The following is a 19,303-nucleotide window of genomic DNA, read 5'->3' as shown; positions in this document are numbered from 1 at the left end:
GGAGGTCTGCCATGTGCCATTTCTGATCGACTAACATTACATACTGCCAACCTTAATAGTTTTTAAATGATAGAACTAAGAGCAGATTCAGCAGTGCACAAAAGCAGTACTGAGTAGCCAGCACACACTAGCCAGTTTACTGGGGTTTACCCCTGACGAGCCAGAGCAACACCCCAACCGGAATATACTTGGGAATTTGGTCCTTAATTTGCCAGTGACTGATGGTCTGTGTTAGTGAGGCTGGTGCTATGTGAAGAGGGGTCAGGGCAAGCCCAGTCTCTGAGTCCCATTGGCTTTGTACTTTAAGGGCTCCTGCTACACTCCTGCCTCAGTCTCCCTGGCAGTGCTGACTCAATTCCCAGTAGATCTGAGGCAGACACCTGTGCCCAGTAAAGTGTACTGCCACAATCCTTAAAAGAGCAGTGACAGTGAGGCCAAAATATGTACCAGTAAGAACTCCTGACACATGTCCTGTCACCACACCAGAGAGTCATTACAACCAATAGGGTTTATTGGATGCAAATTAGCTGGAGAGGAAAGGGGGTGATTGGCTCAGTTACCTCTATCACAGTGGCACCACTTAAGCCTGTCTGGAGACTACATAATCAGAAGAATTAGATACAATAGTTAAATAGCTTAATTACAACCTAATTTCTTACAATATAGCCTATGCGCAAGGTTTGAATTTAGTTTAATTATATGGAAAGCTTGAAGTGTCTGTGCTAATCCATTGTTAAGATCACTTGGGACAAAGAAGACTGCTGCAGGGCTGGCCTATTCTAGAAAATTAGGTTGACCCGGCGATGTCGCTCAGAGGTGTGAAAAATCCATGCCCCTGACCAACAGAGTTAAGCTGACCTAAGGCTATGTGTAGACAGTGCTAGATTTACAGAAGAATTCTTCCATCCACCTAGCTATCGCCTCTTGGAGAGGTGAATTACCTATGCCCGTCCCATAAGAAGCTGTGAGATGCTAAATTTCTTGTAGGACTCAGTTTGTTTATTTAGCTCTGACTCATTACCAGACTCATTCTGTGCTCAGTCAGAGCCTGTCTACACCTGAAACGCCACAGCTCCACAGTGCCAGCACTTCAGTGTAGAGGAGGCTGCTGCCTATGCTAACGGGAGGGCGTCTCCCGTCGCTGTAGTTAATCCACCTCCCCGAGAGGCAGTAGCTATGTGGACTGAAAAATTTTTCTCTCAACCTAGCGCTGTCTACACCGGAGGTTAGGTCGGCTTAACTATGTTGCTCAGGGGGTTGGATTTTTCACGCCCCTGAGCAATGCAGCTGAGTCAACCTAATTTTGTAGTGTGGACCAGGCCTAAGTGCTCTATGCTGGGGGAGAATACACCACACAGAGATTGAATTCCTGCTTCAAGTGCAAAACTGTGCTCAACCCTAACGATGGCATTGCAACAAATGCCTCCATGTTGTATGCATCCTGAAATATTTGAGATAGCAAAGTTCTCAGAGGGACCCTGGGGGAGCCATATTTGCTAGAGGATGCCCTTCTCCTTACTACTAAACTCACCTTGGAGTCTGAGTAGCAGCCATGTTAGTCTGTATCCGCAAAAAGAACAGGAATACTTGTGGTGCCTTAGAGACTAACAAATTTATTTGAGCATAAGCTTTCGTGGGCTACAGCCCACCTCATCGGATGCATGCTGTGGAAAATACAGTAGGACGATTTTATATACACAGAGAACATGAAACAGTGGGTGTTACCATGCACACTATAATGAGAGTGGTCAGTTAAGATGAGCTATTACCAGCAGGAGAGAAAAAACCCCTTTTGTAGTGGTAATCAAGATGGGCCATTTCCAGCAGTTGACAAGAACGTCTGAGGAACAGTGGGGGGGGGGGGGGAGGAAGGGGGAACATAGGGAAATAGTTTTACTTTGTGTAATGACCCATCCACTCCCAGTCTCTATTCAAGCCTAAGCTAATTGTATCCAGTTTGCAAATTAATACCAATTCAGCAGTCTCTCTTTGCAGTCTGGTTTTGAAGTTTTTTTTGTTGAAATATTGCGACTTTTAGGTCTGTAATCGAGTGACCAGAGAGATTGAAGTGTTCTCCGACTGGTTTATGAATGTTATAATTCTTGGCATCTGATTTGTGTCCATTGATTCTTTTACGTAGAGACTGTCCGGTTTGGCCAATGTACATGGCAGAGGGGCATTGCTGGCACATGATGGCGTATATCACATTGGTAGATGTGCAGGTGAACGAGCCTCTGATAGTGTGGCTGATGTGATTAGGCCCTATGATTATGTCCTAATCTTCCTACTGTATTTTCCAATGCATGAATCTGATGAAGTGGGCTGTAGCCCATGAAAGCTTATGCTCAAATAAATTTGTTAGTCTCTAAGGTGCCACAAGTACTCCTGTTCTTTTCACCTTGGAGTGAAATTTTCAGCTTCCAAAACCTGAGTCAGGACCTCAAGAGTGCTCAGCATTCCCCTGAAGTCAATGGAAGACTTGCCAAATGGGAACAGAGTCAGGTCAGAACTGAACGCTCTTGGGATTCAACCACTAACATGCTTTTTCACCATTTACACTGTCGGCTATTGTTGCATTTTACCCAGCTTGAGCCATGAAGCTTGATTGTTTGGCTTCCCTTTCTGGCTCTTTGTGTCCAGTACAGAAGGGATGTGGACAAATTGGAGAGAGTCCAGTGCAGGGCAATGAAAATTATTAGGGGGCTGGGGCACATGACTTACAAGGAGAGGCTGAGGGAACTGGGGTTATTTAGTGTGCAGAAGAGAAGAATGAGGGGCAGCCTTCAACTACCTGAAGGGGGCTTCCAAAGAGGATGGAGCTAGGCTATTCTCAGTGTTGGCAGATGGCAGAACAAGAAGCAATGGTCTCAACTTGCGGTGGGGGTTGGATATTAGGAAACACTATTTCACTAGGAGGGTGGTGAAGCACTGGAATGGGTTATCTAGGAAGGTGGTGGAATCTCCTTCCTTAGAGGTTTTTAAGGCCTGGTTTGACAAAGCCTTGGCTGGGATGATTTAGTTGGTGTTGGTCCTGCTTTGAGCAGTGGGTTGCACTAGATGACCTCCTGAGGTCTCTTCTAACCCTAATTTTCTATGATTCTATCATTCTCCACAAGCACCTCATGCATAGCTAGGGATATCGACCTTTTCTGCAACAACCTTTGTCGTACTTAAGGGGCAAGTCAGAATTGTGATTGAGCCAGTTCCTTTGCAGCTCTCCGTGCTGTGTTAGCAAACCTATGAGGTTGCCTCACAGGATGTAGTCCTCTAGGACTGAGATCTGTTATTTCCATACCTTGCTTAAGACAGTGAATTCAGACCCAGCTTGTGGGATGGGAAGCGTAGTCTGTAACCCATTCCTGCTCTCACAAATGCAGTGTGTTGTCGCTTGGTCTAGTGCTAAAGCAAAGGTGCCATTGGTCAGGAGCCAGGTGGCCGTAGCTGGAGCAAACAGACAACTTGGCAATAAACCTCCCTACTCAAAACCATCAACAGTCTTGTTGCTCTGAGTCCAACATGGACTTGGTCAATTCCAAGGGAATGCCATTCTCTTCTCCCCTGCCTGCCTCCCTCCCTCCCTCCGTTCATATTGAGGCCTTGCCTTTCCTCCGGCAGGCCAGGAGAGTCTGTCTCAGACTCACTGAGTGGTCAACAGACTTGATTCAGACCGACAAGCCCAAGGAGAGCCGTGTGTTTGAGCAGCCTGCAGTCTGCAGGGCTGTAATACAGGGGTCTGATTCCTGTGGTTGGGCTGGGTGTAAGATGGCTGGTGGTGACATGCAGGAGGTCAGACTAGATGATGTGGTGGTTCCTTCTGACCTTAAACACTGAAGACTCAGCCTTCCCTTCCCCAGGGAAAGCCCCTTTGCTCCCCGCTGGGCTGCAGTCCTCAGGTCTTGCAAACACTGCTCCTTCAACGGCCAGAGGAAACGGGTCCTCTCAGTGTCAGAGCAGCTACTGCCTCACCTGCATTTCCTGTTGCCTCCTGATGGTTTCTGCAGCTGGAGGGTGCTGCCAGAGTTGCCACCTTGGGTAGATGTTGCAGGGCAGGGCAAATGTTAAGCCCACTAGACGGTATTTCGCTGCCCTAGGTGCTTCCCACCCCGAACTGTCTGGAGGAGTGCCAGCTGGCATAGTGATGGTGCAGTGGCTACTGGCATGGAGAGGCAGGGCCCTGGAGGAGCAGATTTCCCACACCCAAGCTGGGCAGCTGGGCCACAGTTGTGCAGGTGTGGCAGGTCTCAGCTGCTGGAGGAGAGGCAGGGGCGTCTCTTAAAGAGGCAAACCACCTGAAACTGGGCTTTAGGAGCAGATGGACCAGAGCCCCACTGATGTGGCTGTTTGAGGGGTGGCCAATCCAAGGGGAGCCCCAAAGAATAAGCCTATATTTCCCCCAACACAGTCATGCATAGGAAATGACAGCCCAAGACAATTACTCTCAGTGCCTGTTTTAGATGCCTCTATGGCCTCTGTTACCACAGCATCTGTGCATCTCGCCACCTTTTATTTATCCTCCCACACCTGTGTGGGCAGGACTATTATCCCCATTGTACAGATGGGAAATGGAGGCACAGAGAGACTAAGGGCATGTCTACACCAAAAAAAAAAAGGAATGTTATTAACTCGGGTTAGCCAGCTCAGGTTAAAATAGCAGTGAAGATGCAGCATCTCTGCTTTTAATGTGTGTTAGCAGCTCCAGTTAAAACCTATAGGGCAGCCTGAGATCGAACTCCAGCTGCCAAGTTAGTGTGTATTTTAACCCCAGTTAGCTCATCTGAGTTAAGAGGTCACCTTTGCACGTAGTGTAGACATGCCCTGGCCTAAATGATTTAGCCAAGGTGACACAGAAAGCCTGTGACAAAACAGGGAGTTGAACCTGCCCCCCCCCCCCCCCCCGGCCAGCACTCTAATCGCTGGATCATCCTTCCCCTCTGGGGTAGGTGGTACTGTCAAGAAAATCAACAGGGGATTTTTAAAAAAAACTCTGTTCCACAGTTAAGCTCGGTGGGTCAGCTCCTCAGCTGGCATACGTTAGCAGAGCTGTAGTGATCCCTATGGCACTACCCCTACGCCCACCAGCAGAGCTCAGTCCCGGGCAGGTGACGTGGAAATAGTTTGCACTGGTGTGAAATCAAAACCCTGGATTTACTCACTCTGGATATTTTTTTGCAAATGTATTAAGCAGTAGGAATTGAACCCATGTCTTGAGCATCAAGCCACTAGATCAACCTTCCACCCGGACTAGGGGTGACAACAGAAGAAGTACTATAGGGAACAGTACTGCCTGGGAACACTGTTGCCCTAATAGGTCTCTTCCATCTCTGGGCTCCAGGATTTTTTATTCAGTGCTGCAGCACCATAAATACCCTGTCCCTATAGTCTTATGTGGCCCACATTAGGATAAAGCCTTCCATTGCATTGAAGTAAAGGGATTTGCCTAATCAGTTACTCATGAACCAGCAGGGAGCTCTGCAAAGCCATCCTGTGCATCCTATTCTCCAGTGTTTCCTTTATCTGACTTCCAGTCAAATGGAAATGTTTAGGTAACAGCATGGAGGTAACAAAACACACAAGTGCATCCATCTCTGGCTTGGAGCACCTGCTGGGCAAGGGAGCTGGGCCTGAAGTTTCCAAGTGCCAGCCAAGCTCCTCCTCACCCAGCTGATGAAAACTACCCAAACACATGTCTGACTGGGAACAGGTGATGATGGCTCTAGACTTGCCAACGTCTTGAAATATTCCAATTTCCAGTGTTCTGGGTGCATTTCCTCTGATTGTGCCTCCCTTCCTGTTAGGATTTCTGGTTAGTGCAGAGTTCTTTCGAGTTCCTTTACATGGGCTCTTCCCCCTCCTTCTATCAACACTCCCCAAAGAATCTGGAGCTTTGCTGACCTGATAGAGACTTGTTCATAGCAATCTCAGTGCAGCACTGTCTGCATGTAGCACAGTCCCTGTGGCATTAGAAATAAGCGATGAGTTTTCAGACTATTTTAAATAAACTACCCCAGTTACCTTCCATCACTGGCACGTCTTCTGGGGGGGGCAGGATCTGAACAGTATCACCTAAAATACAATTCTATAGAAACAGAAAAATATGAGGGGGGATGTTTTTCTTGGTAGCCCCAGTTCAAGGGATATTGACCTCGTGGGAAGGTGTAGACATTCCTGTCATCGGTGTGGGAGAGTAATTGGACTGATTCTTCCTTTTCCCTTCCTAGGTAAATTTCCGTGGCTCTGGGAACAGCAGGAGTTGCTGGACAGAACGCACTCACATTGAGAAGCGTCTCCTGGTCCTGATCGTGGTTCTAGCACTCAGCCTCTTGGCCTGTGTCTTAGCCCTGGGATTCCAGTACAGAGATAGTAAGTCCTTCATTTGCATGAGATCTATGTATGGTAGCTGTAGGGTGACTGTGTGAAGAGCACTGATGGCAGCTGCTACAGAAGTGAGCCAGGGGTTACAGCTGAGCTCCTCATGGGCAGGTCAGATCACAAAATCCATTGCAACAATCGGCATCCTTGCTATAAGACTCAGAGGCCTCGGATTTGAAATGGGGATGAAGGCTAAAACACCTTCCCCTGCAGCAAGGGCCTTTCTGGGGCAGGGCTGAGAGATGCTGACAAATATGGCTGAAAGGAGGATTCTGTTCTCTGGGGCATCAGGCAACTCTTTGACTAGCACTGCACTCCTCTGGGTGGGACAGAGGGAAATAAAGGCTGCTTTGCAGACCTAGTTCAAGATGTGTAAAGAACTTGTGAACTCTTCCACCCATGTGAATTTAGGGACAACGTTCCCCTGGCTCTAGTCAGCCAGATTGTCCCTGGCATTGGTGGGAAGTGGCACCATGGTAAAATAAGAGGGACTTTAAGCCCTGTCATCCTGCATTGCTTGCCCCTTCAGTGAGCTGCTGTATGATAGTTTGGGAGCCCCGACTCCCTTTTTTTAAGGGATCTGAGACCCTAACTAAAGGAGGGAGGAAATGAGGAATGAGACTCACTTGCCAAGAGAAGTAGCCAAAAGGTCCAATTGTACATGTGCCCAGACACCGGAAGTGTCTTGTCCCATTGGGTTTGTCTCAGACTCTGCCCCACCTTGATGCCGAAGCCTTTCCAGCGAACTCTGTTTTCAACCCAAGGCAGCAGGACAAACTTCGGATGCCTCCAGGGTGACTTGTGGTCTGATGTTCTGCCCCTTCCCTTCCAGGGCCGTCCAAGTCATGTCTGACGGAAGCCTGCATCTCCGTGACCAGCTCCATCCTGAGCTCTTTGGACCGGACAGTGAGCCCCTGTGAGGATTTCTTCAAATATGCCTGTGGTGGGTGGATGAAGGGAAACCCCGTGCCCGATGGCCACTCGCGCTGGGGCACCTTCAACAACCTCTGGGAGCACAACCAGGCCATCATGAAGCACCTTCTAGGTGAGTGTCTGTCTTCTTATGTACCACCCGTGAGGCAAGGTGGCCATTCACAAGCAGAAGCGGAAAAGCAGCAGGAATCCAGGGACTGGGGCGATGCCCCTCGGCTGATCCTTCCTTGTGACTCTTGGGGTGCTGACTTGCCATCTCCATGAACCTGGATAGGCTGGTCCCAATAAAGATCCTACTCCTTCTGAGAGAGGTGAAGGTTACAACATTGCCTCAAGAGAACTGTAGTAACTGGGTAGTGCTCTCCCATGCTGTAAGATGGGCCAGGAACCAAGCAAGCGCTGCCAAACAATCTCTTCCCACCTCTCGAAAGTGCATGTTCTGCAGCTGGGTGGGACCAGCCCTGCAGCATCATTTCCCAGTGCTAACTTTGCCAGAAGCAAACTCTGCCTTGCATTCAAATGGCTCCTGGATCTTTTACTTCCAAAAGTGGGGGGTTAGGGGAGGATGATTGCGATGCTATCTGCCAGTTGATAAGAGGGCAGTGGCTTGGGTTTTTGCTCCTGCTGGGTTTCCACAATAATTAAGAACATTAGCAGGAGCATTGCCAGCAGATCGAGAGAAGTGATTATTCCCCTCTATTTAGCACAGGTGAGGCCACACCTGGAGTATGGTGTCCAGTTTTGGTCCCCCCCACTACAGAAGAGATGTGGACAAATTGAAGAGAGTCCAGCAGAGGGCAACAAAAATTATTAGGGGTCTGGGGCACATGACTTACAAGGAGAGGCTGAGGGAACTGTGGTTATTTAGTCTGCAGAAGAGAAGACTGAGGGGGGATTTGATAGCAGCCTTCAACTTCCTGAAGGGGGGTTCCAAAGACGATGCAGCTAGGCTGTTCTCAGTGGTGGCAGATGACAGAACGAGGAGTAATGGTCTCAAGTTGTAGTGAGGGAGGTTTAGGTTAGATATTAGGAACACTATTTCACTAGAAGGGTGGCGAAGCACTGGAATGCGTTACCTAGGGAGGTGGTAGAATCTCCATCCTTAGAGGTTTTTAAGGCCCGACTTGACAGAGCCCTCCTGATATGATTTAGTTGGTGTTGGTCCTGCTGTGAGCAGGGGATTGGACTAGATGATCTCCTGAAGTCTCTTCCAATCCTAATATTCTATGATTTGGTCACAGAGGTCACAGATTCCATGACTTTAACAGATGTCCGTGAGTTCTTCAGTCTCAGCCCCTGGCAGTGGGGCTCAGGGAGGGAGCACCACCTCCGCCCTCTGACTCACCTCGGCGGGCCATCTCGCCTGTAGGTCAGTCAGTGTCAATGCCTCCACGCTCAGCGGAGATTTTTGGTTGCTCTGATCATATCCTGATTTTTGTACATTTTTACCATGGCTGATCAGTGAATTTTGCCTAATTTTACCATGACAAAAGCTTATCCATAATAATAATAAAAGTAGCCCCTATTCAAAGAACTAGGTGCCCTGACACATAACAGAATTAAAATTAACCAGCAGTATACTGTCTTCCCCCTGACACCAAGACCCAAGAGATCTGAATCTTTTAGAAAATACACAGCTTCCTCTCCCCTGCCCGCCGCCCCCCACAGATCTAACCCACCCAGCACAGAAGTTTGCAACATGTCCCAAGGTTCCTGGAGGCATAGATATAGTATAGATGCACTGTGCAGCATGCCCTGAAGATCCAAATATCCAAGCTATTTCAGACCTGCGGACCCCTCACTAAGAAAGCTCAACTGCCAGCCCTCACTCTTTTAAATTAAGTGGATCCAGCATGAGTGGCTTTGCACACTGCAGCACTGAGGACATGGTGTGATGAGAGAGATTGCCCTTACTGAGTAGAAAAGTCCTGTCTGTTGTGAACCTGGGTGAGTGAGACAAGTTGCCCAAGAGAGAGATGGGAGTGTCTCTGGGGAACTGAGAATCCTGTGCTGGTGGAAGAAACTCTGAAGCAGTGGGGGTGCCAATCTGCAGGGGAGCTTCCTCCAGCCCCCTGATGGGAGTGTTGAAGAGCAAGGGGCTACGGAGGATCCCATAAAACATGGCGCTCCCCCTGTGCAGCTCTCTGTAATTCTGCCAGGGCTTTGTCCTCTGATCTAACCCTTGGAACTCGGGCACCTCCCTGTCTGCACACTAAGGGAGTGCTCGCCACGTGCTGTGTGCCAGCAGCCTGCAGAGGGGTTAGCCTCTCTCCGGTGCCAGTTCCAGCCAGGGCAGGATGTGATCCAGCAGCTCAGATGTGGCGTCTGTGGGCTCAGCCAGGAAACCAGATCTTTCCAGTGTTTATTTTTCTTTACGCCCCCAGGATTTTTGTCTTTTGTGTTCATTGCTTTGTCTAGGGTAGAGGAGAGTTTGCAGAGTGAGTTTGAGGCCCCGCCCCCTCACTGCGGAGAGAGCCTCTTTGTTTCATTAACCCAGGCGGGAGCCAAATGTGGAATTGCCAACTTGTTTTGAGGGGAATAACAATCCAGGCCAGGATCTTCTGTCCTTGATTCCAGACACTCCTGGCTAAGGAAGCCCCTTGGTATCTGGCCAGGACGGAGGTCATTGTCTCTTACCCGAAGCAGTGTTGAAATTCAGTGGCCCGGTAGGAAGCCCACTCTCCGTTAGCCTGAGCCCCTGTTGTGGGGCATTCTAGGGCTCCTCTCTGGATTCCAGGCCTAGCTTGTGCTCACACACACACACACACAAGAGTCCAGTGTTTGATGGGTTTGCCCCAGCTGACCAGCCACAAACCCATTTTCATGTGGGCACGTAGGTGGGGTGTGAGGCCTGCAGTTCTGAGACACAGCTGCGGTTCTGCCCCACTTCAGGTCCCACATTCAGCTCTAGCAGGCAACTTTACTACACAGTGATACAGACTCAGTTTTGCTGGGGTAGCTGAGAAGGTAGCAATGGCTGCAGGGCCCTCATGGCTGAGACACTTGCTCCTTGGACATCTAGGAAAATCACTAACTCTGGACTATCCCTCCCTCAATCATTATTTGCAAACCCTAATATCAAACCGTGTTTTGTTTATTGAGCTAGTCTGAGACAGGACCTGCCCCCAGCACAGGCTAGTCATTAGAATCACTAGAATACCAGGGTTGGAAGGCACCTCAGGAGGTCATCTAGTCCAACCCCCTGCTCAAAGCAGGACCAATCCCCAATTTTTGCCCCAAATCCCAAATGGCCCCCTCAAGGATTGAGCTCACAACCCTGGGTTTAACAGGCCAATGCTCAAACCACTGAGCTATCCCTCTCCCGTAGTCAGGTATCTTGGATTGAACTCCCAGCATATAAAACTAGAGTCTCTTCAGGCTAATGCCCAGTGCTCACTATGGCTGATGCTGGTGCAGGTTCAGAGGGGAGGCTGCTTGTGTCTCCCCTATACAGGATTTGGGGACAGGTCATGTGGCCCTGGGGCTGCCCCAACTTGTGCTGCTACTTCAATACCACATGCAGCTTTCTTTGTAGGAGCATAGAACGACAGGGCACAAATCCACTCTGGCCGTCTCCCCTTTTCTCTGGCCACCTGCACCCTACTTTGGCTTGCCCCAGCACATCTCCTGCAGAGAAGGTGCTGTCGGTGTCAGGAGTAGAGGTTCTCCTGTGCTCAGTTGGGAGTTACTCCTGTCCTACAGCCCTTTTTGCAACAGCCTCACTCGCTCCACCAGTCCACAGAGGTGGCTTGGAGAATGGAGGAGAATTGCTGCCAGGTTTTTGGCTGGGGAAAGGGCCTCTCTTACATGTCTCTGCAGACTGAGAATGATAACTCTGCCTTCCTCCTGGGACCTCCAGCCTAGCATGGATCCTGCAGACATGGTCACAAGGTCCACATTATAGTAGAGGAACTTTTATCACTTGCAGCAGCAAACCCAGAAGTGGTCTTGCTCAAATGTTCTCTCCTCCTGCTCTAAAACTCCCTGCAAGCTTCCCCAGAGTGACTCGCTAGCCAGTTTGACCAAGAGCAGAATCTTGACCCCGTTAATAAAGTGGGTAGTGGACAGGAAAGAGTAATTCATGCTTCCCTGTAGCCCTCATTTCTCTGATTCTGGAACAGAGTGGGCTTTGCAGCATCCCCCTCTTTCTATGATGAAAACTTCTTGCCCAAGGATAGGGATAACTTGCAGTGAGAGGGAGATGGGGAATTCCTAAGGGAAATGCAGAGAGGAAGGTTAGGTGCGGACAGGGGATGTTATAATAAACGACTAAACAAGCACAAAATCTCAGCGGTGAGCTGCACAAGCTTAGTCTAGCCAGCCCCGTGATTTAATGGGTGGGTTAATGCAGTGGCTCTTAACCTTTCCAGTCTATTGTACCCCTTTCAGGAGTCTGCTTTGTCTTGCATATCCCAAGTTTCACCTCACTTAAAAACTACTTGTTTAAAAATCAGACATAAAATATAAAAGTGTCTTAGTACACTATTACTGAAAAATTGCTGACTTTCTCATTTTTACCATATAATTATCAAAGAAATCAATTGGAGTATAAATATTATACCTATATTTCAGTGTATAGTACATAGAGCAGTATAAACAAGTCATTGTCTGTATGACATTTTAGTTTTTCCTGACTTCCCTAGTGGTTTTTACGTATCCTGTTGTAAAACTAGGCAGATATCTAGTTGAGTTTATGTACCCCCTGGAAGGGTTCTGCGTACCCCAGGGATACGTGTATCCCTGGTTGAGAACCACTGGGTTAATGAGTGCAAACCACAGTGACTATATGCAAGAAACACATGTCCCTGCTGAGGCAGTACAATTGGCTCAAGGAGAGAAGAGGTTCATCTCTGTTGCCCCTGGTGACAGCAAAGCTGGCATCTGTCCCAAAGAATAGCCCCCATTCTAGGCTCCCATCATAGAATTGTAGAACTGGAAGTGACCTTGAGAGGTCATCTGGTCCAGTGCCCTGCCTCATGGCAGGACTAAGTATTATCTAGACCATCCCTGACAGGTGTTTGTCCAGCCTGCTCTTAAAAATCTCCAGATTCCAGAACCTCCCTGGGCAATTTATTCCAGTGCTTAATCACCCTGACAGTTTTTCCTAATGTCTAACCAATCATGAGGTTACATTTGCAGCCAAGCCCTATTGGGGCTGGGGGATATGGAGTGCTGGCTTTTGGTGGCATGTATCCACATAATGTGGCTCTACCTGGCATGAACCTGAGCTGGCTTAAAGGTCCCACCAGCAGAGAAAGTCAAGCCTTTGTGACTGCCCATGACTTTGCTGTTGATTTCTAATCTGTACAACGCCTCCTTGCCAGGTGCAGCTTTCTGAGCCAAGGGGTTGTGCTAAGAGTAAGGCTGCCAAAGAAAAACAGGGAAGTGACTTTCAACCAGACACAAGAGAGCTACCTGCAGCTGGGTGCTGATGGCTTCCATGGGCTTTATCATAGATCCATGCTGATCTCTGCATGCTCTCAGCATGTGAAAGGAGAAGTGGGAAAATTGCATCTGTACAGCTGCAGCCCTCAGGGCAGTGTTTGTGCAGACTTTGAGCAAACAAATGGGTCCTTATCAATGCTATTGACTCAAAGAACCAGGCTGGTTCTGACGATAATTATCTGTAGGAGGATAGTGAGGAAGTTCTTGCTTCATTGGAGAGATGTGGTACAGGTCTGTGTTCCTCTCGTCTCTGATCCATTGCAGACTGCATGGTACATTTTGCACTTAGTGTCAGGGTCACAGTGGATATGCCACATACCAAGTGGACTGAAAAGGGATATAGCATCAAGCAGAGCAGTTCTGCATAGGATTGTTTTTTTAATTTAAAGGGACCTGAGATAGTAAAAACATGCAGGCAGGTTCCAGGTAGCATCTGGGGTTTGTGTAATCACTGCAGATCTCTAATTTAAAACAAAATTCAGTTACACAACAGAGCAAAACATTAGTTATAACATTTCAGGGCGGTTGCAGCCATCGGAGAAATCCAACCTGCTAATGTTAAATGAAACCGTCAGTGCTAATAACAAACACATGTGCTGGAGACAAGACTCCCATTGCTGTCCCAAAACTGCTGCTCTAGACCTACACAGTCTATGTTCCATAGCTTCTGCGGGCTTGGCAAGAAATGCCCCCCAGATCACAAACTGTTATGACTGGGACCATCGGGGTGGCTTGAGGGTAAATTTTAGGTAGCAAGGAAACCAGTTCAGAATAGGCAGCAGGAAGGCAGAGCTAGCTTGGGAACCTAATTGTCAGTCTTCTGTCACTGGGATTAGCCACTAAGAAATCCATCCCAGCTGAGGCTACTAGCCATGCCTGGTGCCTACAGGGGGCAGGTGCTGCACAGCTCAAACGAGCATCTCAAAGTTTAGCTAGGTTGCGGAAGGCAACTCCTTCGGAAAGGGGGAAGGTAGGAGCAAGGGGTTACTCCATTCCCACAGAGTTCCAGTAATCCACAGCAGTTTATTCTATTTGGTTTTATTTTTGTTGTATCCATACATACAAACCCACTGATTCCATGACTGTTACAGGCTGTGGCATGCACAAAGCGATGTGAGTTCTTCTCTGCTGGATAGAGCCCTAAGAATATATAGAATGTAGCCACAATTCATCTTAGATGGGATGCATTTATTAATGGGTTCCAGCTTGATCTCTGTTATTTACCACTGCCTTTTGCTCCCTGTTTGAAACATTTTGCATCACACAGAGCCATCTAGTGATTGAATCATATATTGCAAGTAAACATAGCCTTACAGGGTGAGGATTCTGTTATTATAGTTGTTAATCATTATTCTTATTTATATTTGTCATAAATATAAAGGGAAGGGTAACCACCTTTCTGTATACAGTGCTATAAAATCCCTCCTGGCCAGAGGCAAAGTCCTTTTACCTGTAAAGGGTTAAGAAACTAAAATAACCTCACTGGCACCTGACCAAAATGACCAGTGAGGAGACAAGATACTTTAAAATCTGGGGGGGAGGGTCTGTCCATGTGTGATGCTTTTGCCGGGAACAGAAAAGGAATGGAGTCTTAGAACTTAGTAAGTAATCTAGTTAGATTGCATTAGATTTCTGTTTTGTTTAAATGGCTGGTAAATAAGCTGTGCTGAATGGAATATATATTCCTGTTTTTGTGTCTTTTTGTAACTTAAGGTTTTGCCTAGAGGGCTTCTCTGTGTTTTGAATCTGATTACCCTGTAAGGTATTTACCATCCTGATTACAGAGGTGATTCTTTTACCTTGTCTTTAATTAAAATTCTTCTGTTAAGAACCTGATTGCTTTTTCATTGTTCTTAAGATCCAAGGGTTTGGGTCTGTGTTCACCTATACAAATTGGTGAGGATTTTTATCAAGCCTTCCCTAGGAAAGGGGGTGTAGGGCTTGGGGGATTTTGCAGGGAAAGACGTCTCCAAGTGGGCTCTTTCCCTGTTCTTTGTGTAACACTTTGGTGGTGGCAGCATAAGGTCCAAGGACAAAAGGTAAAAGTTTGTACCTTGGGGAAGTTTTAACCTAAGCTGGTAAGAATAAGCTCAGGGGGTCCTTCATGGAGGTCCCCACATCTGTACCCTAGAGTTCAGAGTGGGGAAGGAACCTTGACAGTATTGCTCTACAGCCTTCTTGTTCTCACTATCTTTATTTTCTAGATTAGTTCTTAAACTAAATGCTTCACTTAATTACAACACAAAAAATCTCCTCTTTGCCTGAAAGGAGGGCTGGGGGGCATTTAAATCATTTACATTCTCCGTTGTTCATATCCTTTTTGATACATTTTCTCCCCCACCCCTAACTGTCCTCATTGCTGATTGTCTGTCCTACCTTAGGAAGGGTGGGTGTGAGGCAATTTCTAAAAGAATTTGAAGCTAAATGGACTCTGTCTTACATCAGCCTTTCTTGTGGGCTGCCTGCACTATGGCCAGTGGAGTTATTTTCATAGATTTCAGGCCAGAAGGGACCATTAGATCAGCTAGTCTGACTTCCTGCATCACACAAGCCAGAGAATTCCACTCAGTTGCCCCTGTAATGAGTAATAATTTGGGTTTGACTAAAGCATCTCCCAGAATGGATCCAGTCTTGATTTGCAGATTTAAATTGGAGAATCCACCACTCCCCTTGGGAGTTGGTTCTAGTGGTTAATCACCCTTCTTGTTAAATGTGTGTGCCTTATTTCTTATTTGAATATGTCTGGATTTAATTTACAGTCATTTGTTCTTGTTCTGCCTTTCTCCGCTAGATTAAAAAGCCCTTCGTTGCTGGTGTTTTCTTCTTGTGAAGCTGTTCATACCTAGTCACTTCTTTTTGATAAGCTAAACAGATGGAGCTCCTTCCATCTCTCCCTGTAAGGCATTGTATCCAGCTTTCTAATCATTTTTGTGGTTCTGCTCTATATCCTCTCCCAACTTTTCAATATCCTTTTTAAAACGTAGACACCAGAACTGGATGCAGCATTCAATTATTGGTCTCACAAATGCTGTATAGAGAGGTAAAATTACCTCCCAGCTCTGACTCACTGGGTTGTTGATACAGGCAAGGATTCTATTAGTGCTTTTTGCCACAGCATTGCAGTAGGATCTCAAGTTCTGATGTTTGAAAAGGATGTAGAGATCATAGTGGACAGCATCACTGCTTTGCAGGCTGCAGTCCTGTATTCAGTAGGACCTGCCTGTGCGTTTTTTTTCCCCCAGATGTCGGATTTAGGTTGACAGAGTGGTGGAGTTCTAGGGAGGGAACCTTAACAGATTGTAGAAGCTAGAAACAGCAAACATCTATTGGGCCATGCCATCCATCCAGTCCAGAAAGACCACTGCAAAATTGTTCCCTGTAGGGTGTGTTCTAGTGCTTTGTCCATTTAATTTTAAAATCTTTCATAGTTGAGAGGTTGGATTATTCAAAGGATGTTCCCTGGTGGATTCCAATTGGTTATAAAGCTGCCCAGACTGTAGGTCCTAAATCTGAGAGAAAGTGTGTGGGTGCATGTCTCTTTGACTAGTGGATGGCTGCTCAGAGCAGACCTACCCTTTTATGGCTTCCTTTTTAAGGCCTGTCCTAAGTATCTTGCTCTGGCCTGAAGGAGAGTTTATTATCTGTCTTTCAGGGAGCTGCTTGCAGACTTGGGGATCTTATTATGCAAATAAATGAGAGCTAACAAGAAACCTAGCCCCAGGAACACAGCGCGCTTACAGTCAGTTCAGCAACGGGAGCCAGCCCATCTGCAGAACTTTCAAGGGCTTCTGGGAAAGGCCTTTTGTTTTGCTTTCCTGGTCTGGCTTCTCCAAAGGGCGAGCCCCGCCACTGCAGTGTGTGGAGGCGGGACCAGGCAGCCGGAGACACAAATGAGCACCCCATTTTGGCAGGTTGGAATTGCTGAACTTCAAATGCCCTGGTGCATCTCCAGTAGCAGATGAAACAACACAACAAAGGGCTCCTGCATGGAGCTTTTGCTCCCTCAACTGCCACTTCCCAGGCAAAGGAGCTGGCGTGGGCCTGGTGCTGGGGAACGGTTCCCATGGCAATGGAGGCACTTCGTTCCCTGGGCTCTGAGAGCCTTTCCCAGATTCTGGCTTTCTCCAGCTCACACAAGTGGGTTGTGTTTGGTTTTTGTAGCACACAGATGTGCAAGTGTTCGGCTACTGTCTCCCTGACTTCCTTCTCAGCCCTCAGGGAGAGATCTGTCACTGTCACAGCTTTGATAACTCCCTCTGCCCCACACCTCTGTAGACCTGCCACATGCCTCCTGTTCTTCCAGCTCCAGCGGACGAAGGCCTTCTTCAGTGCGGGCCAGGCTTGTGTTAAGTGTAAGCAGGTTCCGATGCAGCTATTGCTTAACGCACGTCGGCACATCCATGATTCACACCGTTGCCTGCTGTGCTGAGTAGCAGGGTTAGCACAGGCTGGGGAAATCCACTTTCCCGTGCTCTCTTCCGCCAGGGAGAGCACGATTGGGAGCGGCTTTCACCCCTGGAGCCAGAGAACCCTTCCAAGTGACTCCCCATTGCTCAGTCAGAGTGCTTTCCTCCCACCCTCTCCAGTCAAGCAGGTTTCCATCACAGGTCACCTGTTCTCCCCTCTGACGCTGATAGGAGTTCTCAGGGGGACATCACACTTGAGTTCCTCTTCAGTGCAGCTGCGTAGCTCATGGTGGATCATGCCAGAACAGCCCGCAGTGCCATGTTTAGATAGATCTGGAGCTGGGGCCCAGCGTAGAGGTAATTGAGTAGGAAGTCACCCCAGTATTATTTCTGTGTAAGATATTGCCATCTACATTGCCTTTTCTATGGATGAGTCTAGTGAGGGGGCCTTTTAAGAGATTTGAACACTGGGCATCTCCATCTCCAGTAGACAAGTGGTGACTTCAGTGTCAGGTGTCCTTCTGCCCTCCCTTCTGTCGGAGCCAGCAGGTTACCATCCAGAAGGGCCTTCTAAACTATTTCTTGCTGCTCCCTTTACAAGCAGCATCTTGCTCACTCTCTGTTATGCAAAAAGCACCTTCCAGCTGATACAGGCCTTAGCCCAGCCCCTACTGGTGTTTGCAGGGGAGGCTCACCTAGCAGACTGCTGTCTACAGGCCAGGGAGTCACCGGAAGTACTGCTGGGGTTGCATGTGGGATGCATGTGTGCCAAGCCCAGCCGCTGAATGATGGGGACTCCCTGACTTGATTACATCTGCCCTATTGTCTGGCTAGCATCCTCTTCGCTGCCCCACCTCTTCCTCGTCTCTGGATGCTGAGTTCCATAAGGGAAACAATTGCACCCAGCAGTGTATGGGCTTCAGCTGTGTATGTGACTAGCTGCCTAGAAACCGAGATGAGAACAGGCTTATGGGAGCAGTTTCCCTCTCATCCTGGGTTATTGGAATAATCTCTGTTGTTTAATCTGGCTGCTCCAGTCCCTGTGACTCTCAGCAGGAGGGACTGCTGAGGACAGCATATAGGACTGCCGGCTGCAGAGGAGGTCTGTTACTTTGGCTGGCAGTCCTGAGTATCTACCCCCGTGGTGTTTCCCCCCAGAATGATCATTATAAGGCAGTGGGGGTTTCCCACTGGGGCTAGAGCAAGGGAGTGGAGGGACTTCAAAAACGCTCAGTGTAGGCAAGGCCTATGGGAGCAATGGGGGATTGTTTCTCAAGGATCAGTCTCTGAAGCTGGAGGAGGTGGAAGATTGGGGACTCCAAATCAGAGATGACCTTTGGAAAACAGAGAGCCTTCCTGGAGAACTGTGGCCCTGCCAGCACTTGAAAGCTATAAATGGGGATATTGAGGGAGAGGGAAATACTTTCATTGATCTGGGAGAGCTCTTCAGAGAGACACAGTGTGGGGATGCTACCTTTCTTCTGGGCTTAATTTGTTCAGGGCTGAGTCCTGGCAGCTGTGGGCCTGGCAGTTCACAGCCCTGGCACCTCTGCCCCTGGCAGTACATAGTCCTGGCACCTCTCTGGTAGGGTTGCCAGGCATCCGGTTTTTGACCAGAACACCTGGCTGAAAAGGGAACCTGGCGGCTCCAGTCGGCACTGATGACCAGGCAGTTAAAAGTCCAGTCGCTGCGCAATGGTTTGCCCGGGGCTAAGGCAGGTTCCCTGCCTGCCCTAGCTCCACACAGCTCCCGGAAGTGGCCGCCAGGTCCTTACGGCCCCTATGTGCATGAGTGCCCAGGGAGGCTCCACGCACTGCCCCCGCCCCAGTGCCAGCTCCACAGCTCCCATTGGCCAGGAACTGTGACCAATGGGAACTGAGGGGGCGGCGCATGTGGGCACGAGGGCAGCACGCGGAGCCTCCCTGGCTGCACATGCACATAGGGGCTGCAGGGACCTGGTGGCCGCTTCCCGGGACCCTGCACCCTCTCCCGCACCCCAACGCCCTGCCCCAGCCCTGAGCCCCCTCCTGCAACCCAAGCCCCTCATCTCCAGCCCCATCCCAGAGCCCTCACCCCCCTCCCGCACCCCAACTTCCTGCACCCCAAACCCCCCATCCTCAACCCCACTCCAGATTCCACACCCCCAGCT

General features: G+C 48.7%; 1 protein-coding gene across 6 annotated transcripts in view; it reads left to right on the top strand.

Annotated features, from left to right (window-relative positions):
* Positions 1-19,303, top strand: part of ECE1 (endothelin converting enzyme 1) — a 117,400-nt gene that overhangs the window by 66,973 nt on the left and 31,124 nt on the right. For all 6 annotated transcript variants that reach the window (XR_012155600.2, XM_073317220.2, XM_073317221.2 and 3 more), the window contains 2 exons: positions 6,219-6,360; positions 7,202-7,414. Coding sequence is in view for 5 of the 6 variants with exons in the window: in XM_073317220.2 (XP_073173321.2) it covers positions 6,219-6,360; positions 7,202-7,414 (355 nt within the window). In the remaining variant the exon portion in view is untranslated. The remainder of the gene's footprint in view (positions 1-6,218; positions 6,361-7,201; positions 7,415-19,303) is intronic.

Source organism: Lepidochelys kempii, chromosome 18, assembly GCF_965140285.1.
Source record: "Lepidochelys kempii isolate rLepKem1 chromosome 18, rLepKem1.hap1, whole genome shotgun sequence".
Taxonomy (NCBI): Eukaryota; Metazoa; Chordata; order Testudines; family Cheloniidae; genus Lepidochelys; species Lepidochelys kempii.
The sequence above is the reverse complement of the archived record's forward strand: the minus strand, read 5'-3'. Positions and strand labels throughout refer to the sequence as shown.